General features: G+C 35.7%; 1 protein-coding gene across 6 annotated transcripts in view; it reads right to left on the bottom strand.

Annotated features, from left to right (window-relative positions):
- Kdm3 (Lysine demethylase 3) overlaps positions 1-17,494 on the bottom strand; it is a 334,026-nt gene that overhangs the window by 157,958 nt on the left and 158,574 nt on the right. For 5 of the 6 annotated variants that reach the window (XM_083094679.1, XM_083094698.1, XM_083094689.1 and 2 more), the window contains one exon: positions 5,425-5,487. The exons of the other annotated variant lie outside the window; for it this stretch is intronic. In XM_083094679.1, the coding sequence (XP_082950805.1) occupies positions 5,425-5,487 (63 nt within the window). The remainder of the gene's footprint in view (positions 1-5,424; positions 5,488-17,494) is intronic. 6 annotated transcript variants of the gene reach the window in all.

The raw sequence follows: 17,494 nt of genomic DNA, 5'->3' as shown, positions 1-17,494 counted from the left end.
AAAGAATGTGCTGCAAAATTAATATGTACACTTACAGAAAAACCAGCGACAAATGAAGATATTATATTTAATTGTATTATTAAGAATGCTGTTCCAGAATATATTCATAGAAAAAGAAGACAATTAAGAGGAGTTAGAAGAGCATTGTTAGCTAATACTTTGATCGATACTAAAACTGATGCAATCTCATATGTGAGAACTCAAGCAAAAAATTTAATTGATTTCGAAGGTCCATATCCTCCTATTCTTCCAAAAACTACTGTTATCAGAAAAGCTATTAGCGAAACAAAAAACAAACGTTTAGGACTCACTGGCTCAAAACCTATTAACAATCTTATCAATGCTAAAGACACGACTCATATAGGTTCCATACATAACATTGGCGGATCTCCATTTCTCTGTTATTATTGGACTAAAGAACAAAAATTATTATATAAATTACATTATAAAAATGATACGCAATCATTTATGACAATTGATGCAACAGGCTCAATAGTAAAAAAGATTAAATATACTCATTCAAAATCAAGTCATATTTTTTTATATCAATGTATGAGTGTGTCACGTACAGGAGGTGTACCCGTTTTCAGATGCTGTCTGCCCAACAAGACACAGTCACAATTACATCATGGCTTTTAAAAATTATAAGTAGTGGAGTATCTGTACCTCGAATGGTTGTATGCGATTTTAGTCAAGCTTTGTTAATATCTATTTCAATAGCATTCGCACATAAACGCGATTTACGTGACTACATGCAAACTTGCTACGATCTTATTATGCAAAAATCTCAGATAATGCCCGCTACATTCATTAGACTAGATGTAAGTCATTTAATATCAATAATATGTAGATGGGATTGTTTGAAACGAAATCCGTTGCCCAAAGTACGGCAATTTTACATTAGAGCTATTTGTCAGGCGTATAAAATGGAAACTTTACATAATTTAGAATATTTTTTGGAAGCTTTATTAATTGTGGCCATGAGTCCAAATATAGGCACATTTTGTGGACAAAATTTAGAATCACAAATACGGCATGATTACGTAAGCAATATTATTAAAGGTACATTGTCTGAAATGAATGAAGAAGTGCATAATAGTATTAATAATATAGATGAAATCGATCTTGAAGTAGATTGTCATACCGGATGGCTAGACTGGAGCAAAATAATTTATGAAAGAGCATCTGCTATTGCAATAAAATGTGAGGATGGAAATATTATAAATGCATTTTATAATATTGAAATAGCAAAAAAAATAAAAAGACTCATGACTTATTTACCTATTTGGACAGCTGTTTTATTACCATTTTTCAAAATTGATTCTGTGATTGCAACTTCGTCTAGCGTTGAATCCGAATTTTCAAACATTAAAGGGCGTGTTTTTAAAAATGAACTTTCTTTAAGAGCTGACAAATTTATTATACGCCACTTAGATTATATAGACGGACGTGTTAAGGAAGCATCAGCAAATTATTATAATATAAAGAAAGAGTTAAAAATGGAAAAAAATATTAAAGAAAATATTAAAGAAAAATGTCTCGATGAAAATATAGACACAACCCCATCTGATTTTTTAAATACATCAACTTCCGTTGCTCTTAATAAATATGAAAATTGGGGTGGCTTAGGCAGCATAAAAAATAGTAAACAAAAAAAGCCAAATTACTTAGATACTTGCCCAGAATGGGATTACGTCCAATCACATAAAACAATTGAAATACCTATTTTTAGAAACGGTAATCTTTGCGAAAATGTACGAATAGAAGAAAAACTTGTTTTAATAAAAGAAACATGTGCCTTTGACTCCCTCATGCAATTAATTATGCATGCTATTGGAAAGGAATGTCGATACAAAGAACACATTCAATACTTAGACTATCCTTTAATTAAATTAGCTGTAAGTATAATTAATAGAGGAAAACTTATTGCGGCGGACTATGTTGCTCGAGCTAAGATACTTTTGAACATAGATATTTGTCAAAAAATGTCAAGTACAAGACACATACAATGTGCAAACGCTAACTGTAATGTAGGACATTTAATTGACATCCTTCTCATCGAAATACCAACAGTAACACGTAGTAAAACTTGTGATAATTGCCATAATACTCAATCCAGACATTTTCCAACATTACATATTAATGTCGGTATGCTAGTCGAGAAAGGTCTGGGAACTATACAAGAAGCAATTGATGATACAAAGATGAATGACAAAGAATGTATAATTAAATGTAATAAATGCAATAATAATATTAAGAGAATGGATGAATATGGTCCACATATATTTTTAGATACAAGTTTAATAACAGATCCAAATTACAAACCAGAAATACACTTTGAGTCGACATTAGACAGTATAACAAAATCGATTTATCTTGATGATCGACATTATACATTGTGCGGCATAATAAATTATATTTCTTATAATAATACTTATTCCGATAAAAACTTAAGTCAAGGTCATTACGTAGCGTTTGCATTCACTGGAATGCATTGGTACGAATATGATGACCTTAAAAAAGTAAAAAGTTATGTTTCACCACAAAAAATAGTTACACCTCATGTAATTATGTATGTACAGTAAATTTTTTAGTTTTATAGTGTTATTTAGTATTTAGTATTATCATTATTTAGTATTTAATATTATATTATATATTTAGTATTATTCAGTATTTTATTTTATTTTAATATTATTTAGTATTTAATATTATATATTATATATATATATATATATATATATATATATATATATATATATTTTAGTATTATATTATATCCTTCCAGAAAGAAATAATTTTTTATTTAAGTTTATATTATACAGAAATAACATTTAAATTAATTTAAAAAATTTGACGTATTTGTGCGATTTTATATTTATTTATTTTATTATATAATTCATAATTTCGTTATTATATCTTAATAAAATTTTGATGAAAATTACTTTCATAACTTTTAAAATACTAACTCATTCTACTGCGAGAATTATTTAAACTCCTCAAAATAATTTCCTTCCATATTTAGAAAATTTACGTAACGAGGTCTTTTAAAAAGTCGAATAAATTCTTAATTATTAATCGAATCGCTTTCGATCATTAGGATTATTTTTATAACTCTTGGAATACTAACCAAAACTGTTGCGAGAACTATTGGAACTCCTCAAAATAATTTCCCTGCGTACTTGGAAAAATTACGCAACGAGGTCTCTTTAAAGTTGAATAACTTTTTAATTATGAATCGGATCGCTTTCGATCATTGGGATTATTTTTATAACTCTTGGAATACTAACCAAAACTGTTGCGAGAACTATTGGAACTCCTCAAAATAATTTCCCTGCGTACTTGGAAAATTTACGCAACGAGGTCTCTTTAAAGTTGAATAACTTTTTAATTATTAATCGGATCGCTTTCAATCATTAGGATTATTTTCATAACTTTTAGAGGACTAACCAAAACTATTGCGAGAACTATTGGAACTCCTCAAAATAATTTCCCTGCGTACTCGGAAAATTTACGCAACGAGGTCTCTTTAAAGTTGAATAACTTTTTAATTATTAATCGGATCGCTTTCGATCATTGGGATTATTTTTATAACTCTTGGAATACTAACCAAAACTGTTGCGAGAACTATTGGAACTCCTCAAAATAATTTCCCTGCGTACTTGGAAAATTTACGCAACGAGGTCTCTTTAAAGTTGAATAACTTTTTAATTATTAATCGGATCGCTTTCAATCATTAGGATTATTTTCATAACTTTTGGAGGACTAACCAAAACTATTGCGAGAACTATTGGAACTCCTCAAAATAATTTCCCTCCGTACTTAGAAAATGTACGCAACGAGGTCTCTTTAAAGTTGAATAACTTTTTAATTATATTTATTTTAATTATAAAAATTATCAGGAACTCTTAAAAATGTACAGAGAAATTGTAATTAATTATCAGAACTAATCAATAAAAATTTTTTTTTTAATTTTTATATTTTTTTTGTAATATCAAAAAATTTTTTTTTTATTTATCAGGAACTCTAGTACACATTAAAATGAAGCGAATGTGCTATTCAGAACTATTTGATCTTTAAATCGAGTGTGAAGTTAGCACCCCATTTTTTAAATGTTATTATAATGGTGTTAATCGCCGGAACTCTTTTAATTTTTAATAAGGAACTCTAAAACTCTTTAAAAGGAAGCTGGAACTCTAATCAGAACTATCAGAACTTTCAGTCGAAATTCTAACTTCACACCCCCGAATAAATGCGGATACTCGCGTTTAATATTGAAAATAAGTCCAAAGAGAAATCAAAAACTGTTTGTATGCGTCCAAGATAAATGTCTAGGAAAGCCATCTCAGTTTCAAAGAAGAAATATTCTCTGTTTCACAGCAAGACTGCATCGGCGATGGTCTGTTTCTAAAACGGTACGTAGAAAATATCGCCCTAAAATCGTCCGTGGAAAATTGATCGGCGATATGTTTGCCCGCCGACGTTTGTCCGCAGCCACGATGCACCGAGAAAACCGGAGCGCGTAATGACGACGATAAATTAGTCGATCTCGCGTAACAACGACAAATCTCTCCAGCGTTTCGGTCGAGAAGAAATAAATCTTCCATTTCCTACTTATGCGTGTGCCAATAAATTCGGGAAAATTTGCAGCTAATAATATGTAATAATATATACGTGATCAACTTATTTTACTCTGCTGCAAATAGCTCGATAATAATCGTGAATTCTATTTCAATAATTTTACTTGATATAAAAAAATTATAAATGTTATATGTCATATTTTCTCTCTTGACAGAAATCTAATACGCTAATATCAGATAAAAAAAAAACGCGATTGTCGATATTTGCCGCAAGATATTTATGCTAGTAACCAAAATAAAGATGGACAGAGTATCTTTTCTTACTTTTTTCCACGTGAATAAATATTTTTTAAAAAAAGTAGCTCTTTGTGTCCGTTATTTTTGGCACTTAAAGTCTTTCTTTATTTATACGAATGCTTTATTTCTGAGAATGTGACGAAGCTGACACCGTATGTTGACGTTGTGTTTCTTTTACAAAGCAAAACTGATAATTCGAACTTTCTGAGTAAGATACGGTGACACGTTGCAGCGAAAAAAATGTATAAGACGGCAACATCTCGTGTTCAATCTTACAAGACATAAGGAATGTGTGTGTGGCGTAATCGCGTTTCGTTTTAATAATCGAATCACCGACTTCCTTTATTCTCTCTCTACGCCTTAGTTCAGCAATTTTCATGAAAAAAAAATTGCAAGAAACGAAATCGAGTTGATATATGGTTTCATTTTACATTTTCACGATAAGCGTAAACCGAGAAATCCACGCATACAAAAATTCAAGATATCATCGTTTTGAAATGTACACGTCTGCAGAATAAGAATATTTTCAAAAAATTTATTCATCACTTACGATTCGATAATTTGAATTCGCGACTACAACCACCAGAGTGAACCGTAGGAAATGTCTTCTTACCTGAAACAAAAATATATATTGATTAGAAAAACCTCAAGAGATTGTCAAGAGAAAAGTTGTATTCCTATTTTTTTTTAAATTATTCTTGTAAAGCAGAATTAATCATGTCAAAGAATAGAAAAAGATTGATAATTAATTTTTTCGAGCGTTCATTCGTCTATTAAAACATTTGATGGACGAATCTGCTTATCGATATTGTTTTTATAATTTCTATCTCATCTCTTTCTTTTGTATTATATACATTATTTAATTATTTGAATGACAAGAACGATCTTATTCCCCAGCTTTGATAAGAATGGCAATTATTCGACGTGGGATTGCATCTACTCGAAAACTGCCATCGTAACTTGGCTGCGACGGCACAGCATTCAGATACTTAAACTTATTGTTAGAAGGAAGGAACGCGAGGACAAAGTATATATGTGGGTCGGCGAATAAACTAGAGAAAGGAAGGAGCAAGGAAGACAGGGACGGAGAAAGAGTCGTCGAATCCGATATAAAAGTTCTAATAGTGCGAGCCAACGAAAGATGCGAGATCGGAAAGAGATGAAGAGAGAGATGCGGCGCGGTAAAATGAGGTAAGAGAGGAAACGAGAGATATAGAGGCGGAAGCGTCTCCTATGGATGGAAGGAAATGGAAGGACGAAGGACGGGAGAAAACGGCGGCAACAGAAACGCCACAGAGGGCCATTAACAAGTTCGACACGAGAGTCGGAAAGTTAGCGAAACTACCGGCAAGTGGTGTCAGTATATAGCCCGGTTTATAGCGGAACTTCCATTGGCAATGTACAAGCTCTCTACTCTCTAAATTTCTTAGAGTGAAATCTAACTCCAAACGAGTGAATATTCACTCCAAGTGATAGTGAAAATACTGCCACTCGTAATTAGTGAACATTCACTTTTCACAAAAGTGAACTGTTTAACTCTGAACGTAAAGTGAATGTGTCACTCGGTTTGAAGTGAATAATTCACTCAATCAGAGTGGAGTCATCACTTTCGTCAAGTTATTTTTCACTCAATTACAAGTGAACAGATTCACTCTTAGGAAGTGAGATTCTAAGCCGTCTTTTACTAATAATAAGATAACACGTTACGTATATGACGTGAAGCTTCGATTAGTTGAAATGAGAAGCAATCATTGCTTTTTACTTGAATTAATCGAAGCTGAACATCGCACACAGCATGTTATCTCATTGTCGGTGTAAAAGCCGATTAACCTCCTTTTTTCTTGTCACAGCTATATAAATATATTTAACGTTACACACACAAAAATATGTTTACATTTCGAAATATGTTAAAATAAAAAGATATATCCCTAAGAAGTTACTTTAATATGTCTTGTATACCAAGTACACGTGCGACGAGTTGGTAACGTCGCGAGACAACGATACGACAGTGTTGCTAATGGCGGACTCATGCGCGTTTCACATGCGCTTTATTCACTCTTCATGAGTGAAAATTTTCACTCTATATAGAGTGAAAATGCTACATAGAGTGAAAATATTCACTCTACAAAATAGAGTATACATATTTACTCTATTTTGCAGAGTGAATTTTTTACTCTACAACAAAAAGTGAGAAGAATTCACTCCTATGAGTGAAAAATCACTCTAACTAGAGTGACTTGACCAGTCACTCAATTTTTCGAGTGCATTTTCACTCTAAGAAATTTAGAGAGTATGTACGTGATTATGTTGCGCGCGTGTGCGCGCACGTGTCCGTGTGTACGTGTATACTCGTATATATCGAATGGCATGGAAAACTTGGCGAAAACTCGCCAGGCTCTCCGGCGCGCGAAACTTTTTAATTGATTTTATTCGCTCGTTGCCGCGTCGTCATGGTAGTGGTGCTGTGTGCCACGTGATCTATTCACCGTTCTTGGACTTCCCGCACGAGAGAAATTACCGGCGCGATACATACCTCTCGCAACCTGTTATCTGATTAACGTAGCCCGACGGCCAACAATGTAATTAGGAAAATTCTTGAGGAAGTTGCAGATTACCTTTAATCGTAAAATACTTGAGACGGGTAATCTCTATCCAGGTATTTATCTTTTTAATTGTACTCTATACAACTTCCTTCGCTCTTAGAAAACTGACCTTCGATCCAACATTCATTTCCAGAAAATCTGGGGCAATTCAATAAAATGAAATTATTTCGCCGAATTAACGTCCATCAATTTCTAATATCAAATTATACAAGTGCAAAGAGATTTACGCGGTAATCTCGCGATATATAAGTCTGCTGTAAAATGTATATAAGAAATGTAGTCGAGAAACTTTTATCCCAACTCCTTTTAAAACTCTAAGCAATTGGAGAAATTTCTCAATCTAAAGACATATCCGTGGAGCTGATAATACCGCTTCAGAGAGTTTTTCAGTGTCGAGAGTCACGGCAAACGACGATTTAATTCTCAGTTGCCCCCTTCTCGACATTGGTCCCGGTAATATTTCAAGTAACGTTCTCGATCGATTTGGAAAAAACTTTGCCGAGAACTTTGACGGAAAACGACTATGGCGCGATTCGACGGAAGGAACTTTACCAAGTCGAATTAACGGCGCTTCGAACTCAAGCGGTTCTACTTTCGAAACTTTCAGAAGACCCAAGATTACCTAAATCCTATGGTATTTTTCCAAAAAAGCCACAAAACTCGGATTCAAGCAATAAAACTCGACACAAAGATTAATTGTTTTTCACGCAATTTGCGAAAATTTCTCTTTTAATTATTAAAACAAAAAATTGGGAAAATAAAATATTATTTTCTACATATTTGAATAAATTATATGCTACTAATTATTAACTAAGATCCATTATAATAATTTTGATTCAATCGTACGACCTAGAAGTTGACGCAAATTACTTCGTGATCCTATCATTACAAAGTGGTATATACCTAATTAAATATGTATCTATTTTATTGAGAATTCGCGGAAATGCATTTTATTACGTTTTTTTTTGTTTGGTTGGCCGTGGAATCGTGCACGTTGAAAGTAATTGCATGATCGACGGAATCTGGCACGCGATTGCTCGAAGCAATGATTTCACTTCCAGCTACTATATGTGTGAAGATCGAGGATGAGAAGCAATCACAAAAGATCTTTCTGCTTGTTTTTCAGGATAATAATAACTCGTTACATATTGCTATACAAAGCAAGACATTAATAAGAGCGTGCAAATATGTATCCAATCTATATTTATTTCTCTCTCTTTCTCTTTCTCAGATTATACATTGATATTTTTCAATCGCATTTTCGATGATATTTGCTTAGCGCGAGAATGTAATTGAAAACCATTATTTATTAAATATATCGTTAATTATAAGTCGTATATGTACTTTTCAATTTATAGGAATAAACAAAAATGCTAAGAAATATAAATATTATTAAGACAATCCATTTGCTCGCATCAATTTGCGTAATTAGATCCAGCTACGTTATTAACGAGTATATCACAAAGTCCGCTTATAAATCTATTACAATGCATTCATGAATAATTTGCGCGTTCTTCTCGGATATCGCGAACTTTCACGAAGTTCAAGATTATGGCAGACGCCGTATCTCTTGTGACGGAGACGCGAGCAATCATTGTTTTACAACCCGCGGGAGTTTTCGATGTTACGAGGTCGTGAGACTGTGTACGTGTATATGTATATACACATATATCTATATATAGATATCCGTATTAGGTGCGTATATATCTGCCAGGTATATACACAACTATGTTTGCCTACGGAACTGGCACACAATTCCCCGGAGGGAAATTTGCATGTACTTTACGCAACGAGGCGTATACTTTCCTTTACAATCTCGCGCGCGTAGCACGTCCAACTTCGCGAGTAACTATCGGAGTATCTTAATACATCGCAGTCGACTCATATACGATCACGGACATTGCCGTTCTTCGTGGGAATATTAAGGCAAAGGTCTCGTAATATATCGCCTTAACCTTACAATGTCTTCTCGCAGCATGCGAGAGGCGCGAGCCATTGTCTTTCGCAAGCGTCGCCATCAATTCGCCGAGAATAAATTTTAAAAATTCACACGCACAATACAAGCTAATTTTCCAGAAAATACACCACGCTGTAAATGTTGCTACAAGTATGTGCACTTTTTTATCTTAGAAATAAATGTGTGTATTCTTAGAAGGTATTTTAATTATCCTTGTTATGTCACAGACGATGTCCTCGCATATCTCATAAATAATTAAATAGATATTTCTCTACTTCTTCCTTGTAGATTCTCGGTTAATTTATTTCGTTTATTAAAGACTGGAACGTTAAAGTATTCAAATTTAGAAAGGCTACGAGGCATCTGAGAGAGAGAGAGAGAGAAATGTAGGGATATAGCACAAATATAACTTGTAAATAACTATTAAAACGCTCCTTCCTTCCGCGTATTAACGCGTGTATCATCGCGAGACCGAGCGGCGCGAATAAAGTTCATCTCGAATAAAGTGCGAATGGTTATCTCGTGCATCTCCCGGTGGATGGAGAAAGAGAGATTCCCCAACTGCATCAGCAAATCCCACCGGCACTTATGTCCACGGATTTCTGTGTGGGTCGCGAGCCACGCCGCCGCCCTACACACGCGTCGTCGATGCATATGTACGCGCAGTCGGCGTAATGGATGGCACGTATGTACATATATGCCCACGCGCGTACATAGGCGGATACATATACGGTCCCCCGCTCCCCTCTCCTCCTTTTCCTCCTTCCCGCTCTCTCTCTTACTCTACGTGTGCTCGTGTAGATACAAGCACGGTTCCGAGTAGCGTGTCTGGCATCTTCGTATATAGCATCGTGGCGTGGGCTCGCGCCTGGTATGCATTATTCACGAAGTAGTCACAAGAGCCTAAGCCCCACGTTTCCTCTCCCGTCTCGCCCGGTTTCCCTCGTCGTTTCGCGAGTGCATGTGTCGCCCCGTGCAAACCAGCTGGATCGACGGGCCTCTCCATGACTACGCGAACGGTCTTTCGTCCTGCCGACGCTGCCCTGCCCTCTTTCAGCATGTATATTTACAGCTGCAGGGAGAAAGAAAAATCGAGAGAGAAAGAGAGAGGGACGGAAAGATGAAACGGTAGAGCTAGCTCCCTGTTACACGATCGTCGACTTAATTATACTAATGAGGACGTTCCGATCGAGGTGGGACTTGCCTCGAATCCAAGATACCCACCGACACTGTCACTGACCCTGCTTTCTCTCTCGCTCCATCGGTCTATCTGTCGGCACGTTCCGCTGGTCGATCGAGTTCTAAAGTGCGCTCGAGAGTATCGAACCCGACAATTCCTTCGAGAGCCATTCAAGCGAAGGCCAAAGGATATCGTTAAACTCGAATGAATAATAATGAATATCCTCGGAGAGACTAACATAGAGATGAGAAAATAAAGAATAGGACTCTGAGATTTCTTTTACGAATAATATTTCGACATCTTACAAACGTTTAGTAAAAAAAGATACACGAAATTAGCAACGATTTTTCATTGAATACGAATTTCTGTTAGTCTTTACGAGACGATCCGACCGTTATTAAAGCGCAAAAAAGTAATGCAATCTCCGTTTCTCGCTAGTCCAGGGGCGTAAAGTTCGCAAAGTCGGCGCTTGAATTTCCAAGTTACTTTCCAGGACAGTGCGCTTCGAAAGGAAGAAGAAAGCCCGGAGGCGATTACGCGAGGCGAGGAGAAAGTTGCCGCGGCAAAACGAACGAAACTCGGTTCTTTCAGCTACGTCGTCGTATCATCTTTCCTTCTCTCGTTCTCTCTTTCTCGCGACTTATAATCGCGATGAACGGCGAGAGAGGAAGACGGCAGAGCAGACGGCGGGGGGAGGAGAGCGAAGGAAACGAGAACCGGTTTTCCGTGAGGTCTGTGTCTAATCGCGACGCTACACCAGCGTCAAGCCCATCGCACACAAATCCGTGCAAGAGTGTAAAAGCGCAAGCATCTGGACCAATGGGACGTTACGTTCACTGTGAGCTCGAATGCAATACTCTCGTGTGTCTCATTTCGTTTTCGCGATAGACTTACCTTCTTACGCTACGATTTGCACGCTTATTTTTCTTCTATTATATATACAAGCAAATAATAAATAAATAATAAATTAATTATCTCTCCAGTTTCGCTTATATATATTAATTTCAAGCATATTTTGTTAACATGTTATAATCAGATGTTTACGTAAGATGATACAAAAGACTAATTTATATTAAAATTTTCAAGAGAAGAAAAATAAAAAAATATACGATGAAACATGATTCCGGAATAATTTAATTTCCTCCTAATTACAAAAGATTACAGTCCTACGACGGACAATATATTCAGTAATCAAACATCTGATAAACTCAAATATGCTGTGTAATAAACTTTACCAGTTAAAACATACTGACAATGCAATGTTTGTATTGGCTTGATAAACGTTCTATCTTTTGTAATATATATATAAACGTTCATATGTTTTGTATTCAAAAGTAACTTGTCACGTATATGAAGGTAAACACATAGTATTACCGCATATAATGCATACATATATATATAGTATAATTTTATTTTCTCATCTAGCGAAATTGCAGATGATTTTATTTCTATCGCGAGTGATTAATGATTTAGCCTTGTAGCTTGTATTTTTTCTGCTTCTCCAAAAAACATTCGAAATTGCTCAATTTATTATTAATTTCGGAACAATCGTAATATTGTATCACTCGTAAATATGAGTTAATAATTAGTAACGAATTAAACTCGACTAAATTATGCTATTAATCACAATAACCTCGCGCGTATTTCGCGATTTGGAAGAACAATAGACTTCGATTAAATGTTTTATATATATATATATATATATATATATATATATATATAAAACATTTAATCGAAGTCTATTGTTCTTCCACACGCGTATGTGTAATTATTGTATATTAGCAGTATTAATTAACTTGCCAGCAAAACACCATTTTTTGCGTTAATTTTACCTTTTGCATTAATTCCACTTTATTGAAATGCATTTTGATGGAGCGATTAGTTTGAAGGTATAACTTGGAATATCAAATTGTATTATAAAAAGTTTTAAAAGAGAATATGTGTTTTTTATAAAAATGACGAGGAAGATAAATTTTTTTCGCAAAAGCGCGTGGTCATCTCACTGGAACATCCGTTTTGAATTTTTTCTCCGCGCGGATGTATCGCATATATAAAATAGAATATAAAAAACCAAGTTAAAATCGCTCGAGTTATTCTATTAATAACATTTTTCAATTGTCGGAAAACTACGTTAATTATTATTATCTGTCACCGTTACCCACCGTCGTGATAAAACTCTATTGAAAAAAAATGTTCGGCCAGAGATAGTCGCGAAAGCTCTCGCTAAAAACTCGCAAACAATGAGAGAATGACAACAGTGCGCGCGATCGTGGTTTTTCTTTAATCTTGGAAAGAAAAGCTCCACGTCGATATCGATGATACCGGCGCGCCGCTAATCTTCGTCCTGCCGTTATTATTCTCACGCGCGGATGGCATTCACCGTATCCATCTCCCGCACGAAAAAAACCCCGCAAAGAAACGACGCGACGCGCTTTATTTAATTAAACAAGATAAACGTTTACCGTGGATATATATCTGGCCCCGCCATTGTTATATTTTCGGTCTTTATTGCAAAAGTCGATTGAAATATACTCTTTACTTTTTAAAAGTTTATTATTTGAGATATCCATGAACGTACAGATAACATACACACATGCTTCATCGCGGAAAATCCCAAATTCACCCAAAACATGGTGCTGTTTTTTTTCAGCACAGATAAAATCTTTAAAGAGAAAAACAGAGAGAGAGCTGGAATATGTGTGTTAATTCTCAAATTATACAAAAATTAAACGAGCTAAATCTCAACGCGATTGTTTTCAGGAGATATGTATATAAATTAATCGTCTTAAATCATAGAATTTTAAATTAAAAAATTAAGAAAATGATTATTAAGATAATTTTTTCGGAATAATTTTAGATACGATTAAAATTAAAAATTTAATTTAATTTTTAATAACGTTTAACCAAAATAGAAAAATAATTACATTCATGCCATTTGCCTATCGTTAATTTTGTAGTATCTGTGGGTTACATTAGCTTCGAATTCATGGTTCGTGCTCGCGATAAAATTTCCACGTTTAGATATGTTCATTATACGTCAGAAATTTTTTCCTAAGGGAACTATGTCGGTACCGGGGCCTCTCTGTGTACTAAAAGGCGATCTCGTTACCAAGCTGTATCGTGCAACGTTGAAGAATTCAAAGCGCGCCACGTCACGCCGCTCCGATGTATCCTCGTCTCGGAAATATCCATCTCCATTTTCTCGAAAATTGGTTTCGCGTGCGCGAACATGGTTCGGATCGCCGCAAAAATAAGTGGGCGCGTGCTCGCAAAAATACCAGAGAGTCGCATCGCATATTCATGGAATAAAACGCGAGAGAGGCGTTGCGTTGCGAAACGGTCGTTGAAAAGAAAGTTGAAAATTGTGCATATTCCATGCTGTGACTAGATTCTCATTCCGGAGACCTGCGACGGGGCGTACCTTTTGTCGGCACGTCTCTTTCCTATTCAGGCTCGTGTCCTTGAGCAGAGTTCAAGGCTTACGAGCGAGTGTATATTCGCAACTACACGACGATTACAGACACATGTATGAATTGAAATGAGATTTCGGTGAAATTCGCGTGTCTTTCGCGATCTTTATTTCTTAAATGACTGACGTTATTAATCGAAATTATTAAAAATTCACGCGAGTATCTTTTATTTCGTCAGCATCAACAGGATCAAGGATTTCCGAGAAGAATTTCTGCCGGGAATTCAATCATGAAACTCGGTCAGTTTCACGTGAGATGCAGCGAATTATTCGGACGAAAGGTCAACGCGTGAATTATGCATCGAAAAGAATCCGTGTCGTCCACATTTTCCTGTGATTTCCGAAGGTCTCCGATCGACGAAGGTCTCAGCCGACAAATGGGGAACGAGTAATCATTAATGCCGTCTATCGCTTTTTCTCATATTTCTCTTTGAAAAGATTTTATCGAGCTAACGGAGCTTCGGAAAAAAAGTAAATCGATCAATCGCGCGAAAGGTATTCTACGTATCGTATTACGGAAAAAAGTCGAGAGATTTTATATTATCACACTTCCATACACGTGTTTCACATGAAATTCAATGCCGATATTTTTCTCAACCGAAAAAGAAGAATATTATTTTTTCTTGCATTTTTAAATATTTCATTCTACAGCTTTGTAATAAAACTTTAAATTAAAATCCTATTAACCAGTTCACTGGTACACCCGAAATCAACGTTTTGTGCCAAAACTGGTGAGAGCAAATAAATTCGTATTTTACATGAAAGTTTATCTATAAGGGGTTTTTTGCGTCGCTGGTGACGAATCAAGGGTCGAAATTTCAAAATTCAAAATGGCGAATCCAATATGGCGGACTAATTTTATTTCATTATGGAGAAGATCAAATTCGATATGTTCGCGTTTTTCGAATCTTTTATGATGAATCTATAGACAAAATTGCAAAATTTAAACTAACAGATCCAATATGGCGGTTTCTAGTGATTAGCTTTGATATTCCATTATGGAAATATATCACACTCGGTACGTTTTTTGGTCGCAGATAACGGATTAGTTCAAGACATTTAAACTTGAACATATCGAATTTGAATCTTCTCTAATGGAATAACAAATATAATAATAGAATAACAAAATTAATTCACCATACTAAATCCGCCATTTTGAATTTTACAATTTCGATCCCAAATTTGTCATCAGCGACCCGAAAAATGTGGGTGTATCAAGTTTCATGTAAATCCGTTGAAAATTGGCAAAGTTATTCATAGTGGACATATATGGGCCATTACCAGTTGTGGCACTTTTTTTTTGGCCATATATGGGTCAGTGAACTGGTTAAAAAAAATCTGTTCAATATTAAATAAGGAGAATAAAATGAGTTATTTACTCGCATATTTCTCCGATTTAAATTAATTAAATATATTTTATAACAAAAGACTATTGTGATTCTTTACCATCAATAAAAATTGCCAGTGTGGTCGATTTTAATTACGTTTTTTATTTTATTTACTGGCGAACTTCAAGAATTTATTGTTGTATATATTTTATTATTTGTTTCGATTAAATCTGTGAATTAAACTATAAATGGACAATTTTCACAATTTATAACTTGCCAATTATTCAAATTTATTATCATTATCTCAATATTTTTGCTAATAAACTTATTTCGTTGTGAAACAAAGTATAAGGAATTTACAAAAAATCTTTTATATCTGTGCGCCTATTTATGATATCGTCGGATTATCGAGATCGGTCTCGAGAAAAGAAGCGTCTCTAAATGGAAAGTAGGAGCCATTCGATTGCTCCTGCGTCCGTTTCGCAGATAGTCCTCCGCTCGGCTTTTCATCGAATCTGCACCTAACCGAACGCCGCATAAGGATTCATGGCGAACCTGCCCATAAATCGAGGATAACGACTGCTCCGTATACGCGTCGCGAATACCACCGCCATTAAATGCCAGGAGAGCGTGCGAGCTAGCTTGTGTTCCGCAATTATTTCGCCGAAGGACGACCGCTTCTGAATTCGCCCGGAGGACCTACGTGATGCAGAGACGCGACCGAGTTCGAAATTCTTTCAAAGGGGAGGAGAGAGAGGGGAGGGGGGAGAAAGATAGAGAGAGAGAAGGATGATACATGTCGGAGTGCAGAGAATATATGCTTCTTGTATACATTACATAATGAAATTCACGTCTCGTTAAAAATCACGAGTAAAGAGGCGTCATAAAATTGTTTATTTTCCAACATAAATCAATTCTCGTGATTCTTTTCGTAAATGACTTGATTACACGAATTTATGTCTTCATTAAGTTTACTTTGCTGCAGAATTTGATTTACACAGGCAACCAGATAAAGTTAGTACGAAAGAGATTTATCTCATTCCTCTTGCAAGACAATTAAATCGATATTAATATCCTTCCATTGTATCAAAATATTTCCCCATTGTATCAAAATATTTGTGAATAACTTTGATAATTTAGTAAACTTGATAATTTAGTAAGATGTATAATCAATGCACCAATTTCGAAAATATCTTTAAGGTACGTTTATATCTTGTCAGTAAAATAAGTCAGTTTTTTATCTTTTCAACGAATTTAGAATATTTAAAAACAGTTACGTTATTTTTGTGCAAATACATGCACTTTTTGCAATTTCAAATACCATGCACTTTAAAACACAAGTTATCTAATCGCACTGCTTTGCAATGTTAAAAGATATATTATTATCTCGATATCCTTCGTAGAAGCCTATTTATCGATTCGTTGCACCGTTTCGTTTCACGTTCGCAAAGTTACTGAGGCAGGCGAGCGAAAATACCGGTGTGTGCTTTTTGGACGATCGAACAAAACGCGATTGGCTAAGGGTATCCTCCTTTGTCAGAAGTTGCACCACCTGCTGCAACGCAGCACGAGCATACACATACCCGTCCTTCCCCTCCCTTCCCTCCGCACCGTAAGGGGATTGATTCTCGCTTTAAATCCCCGGGGCTGTATTTATTTGCCCCATCGAGCGCGCGCACTTAATTCGCAACGCGGCGAGTCTCCATTCGATTACAATTGAAAGTCGATTGAATATCACGCCGGGCGGAAGCAAGCCGATATTCCTTTTCATATACGAGAGCCGGGAGGGAAATACGTGATATAAATTCCACCCTCTTCGACGAGCGAATGAACGCGGGAATAACGCAAGCGGAGAGATCCTGCGGGGGGAGGGGATGAATGCAACCGCGCGACGCGAAATGGGGCTTGTCGTCGTTTATCTTTCGCGGACCGCGGCCACGCACTCATAAAAAGAACTCCTCGCTCCGCGCGTGCTTTCCCCCGTGAAAGTTTTAATTTTCAACGATGCAACAACGTGCCCGCGTAAATAAAACCACGACGCGATGCAGGCTTTTCGAGCGTGAAACCCCCCTCGCGAAATAGT

Source organism: Camponotus vicinus, unplaced genomic scaffold, assembly GCF_025532165.1.
Source record: "Camponotus vicinus isolate PSW18456_S1 unplaced genomic scaffold, iyCamVici1.0 SCAF_1, whole genome shotgun sequence".
Taxonomy (NCBI): domain Eukaryota; kingdom Metazoa; phylum Arthropoda; class Insecta; order Hymenoptera; family Formicidae; genus Camponotus; species Camponotus vicinus.
Note: the sequence above shows the minus strand (reverse complement) of the source record. Positions and strands in the feature narration are given on the sequence as shown.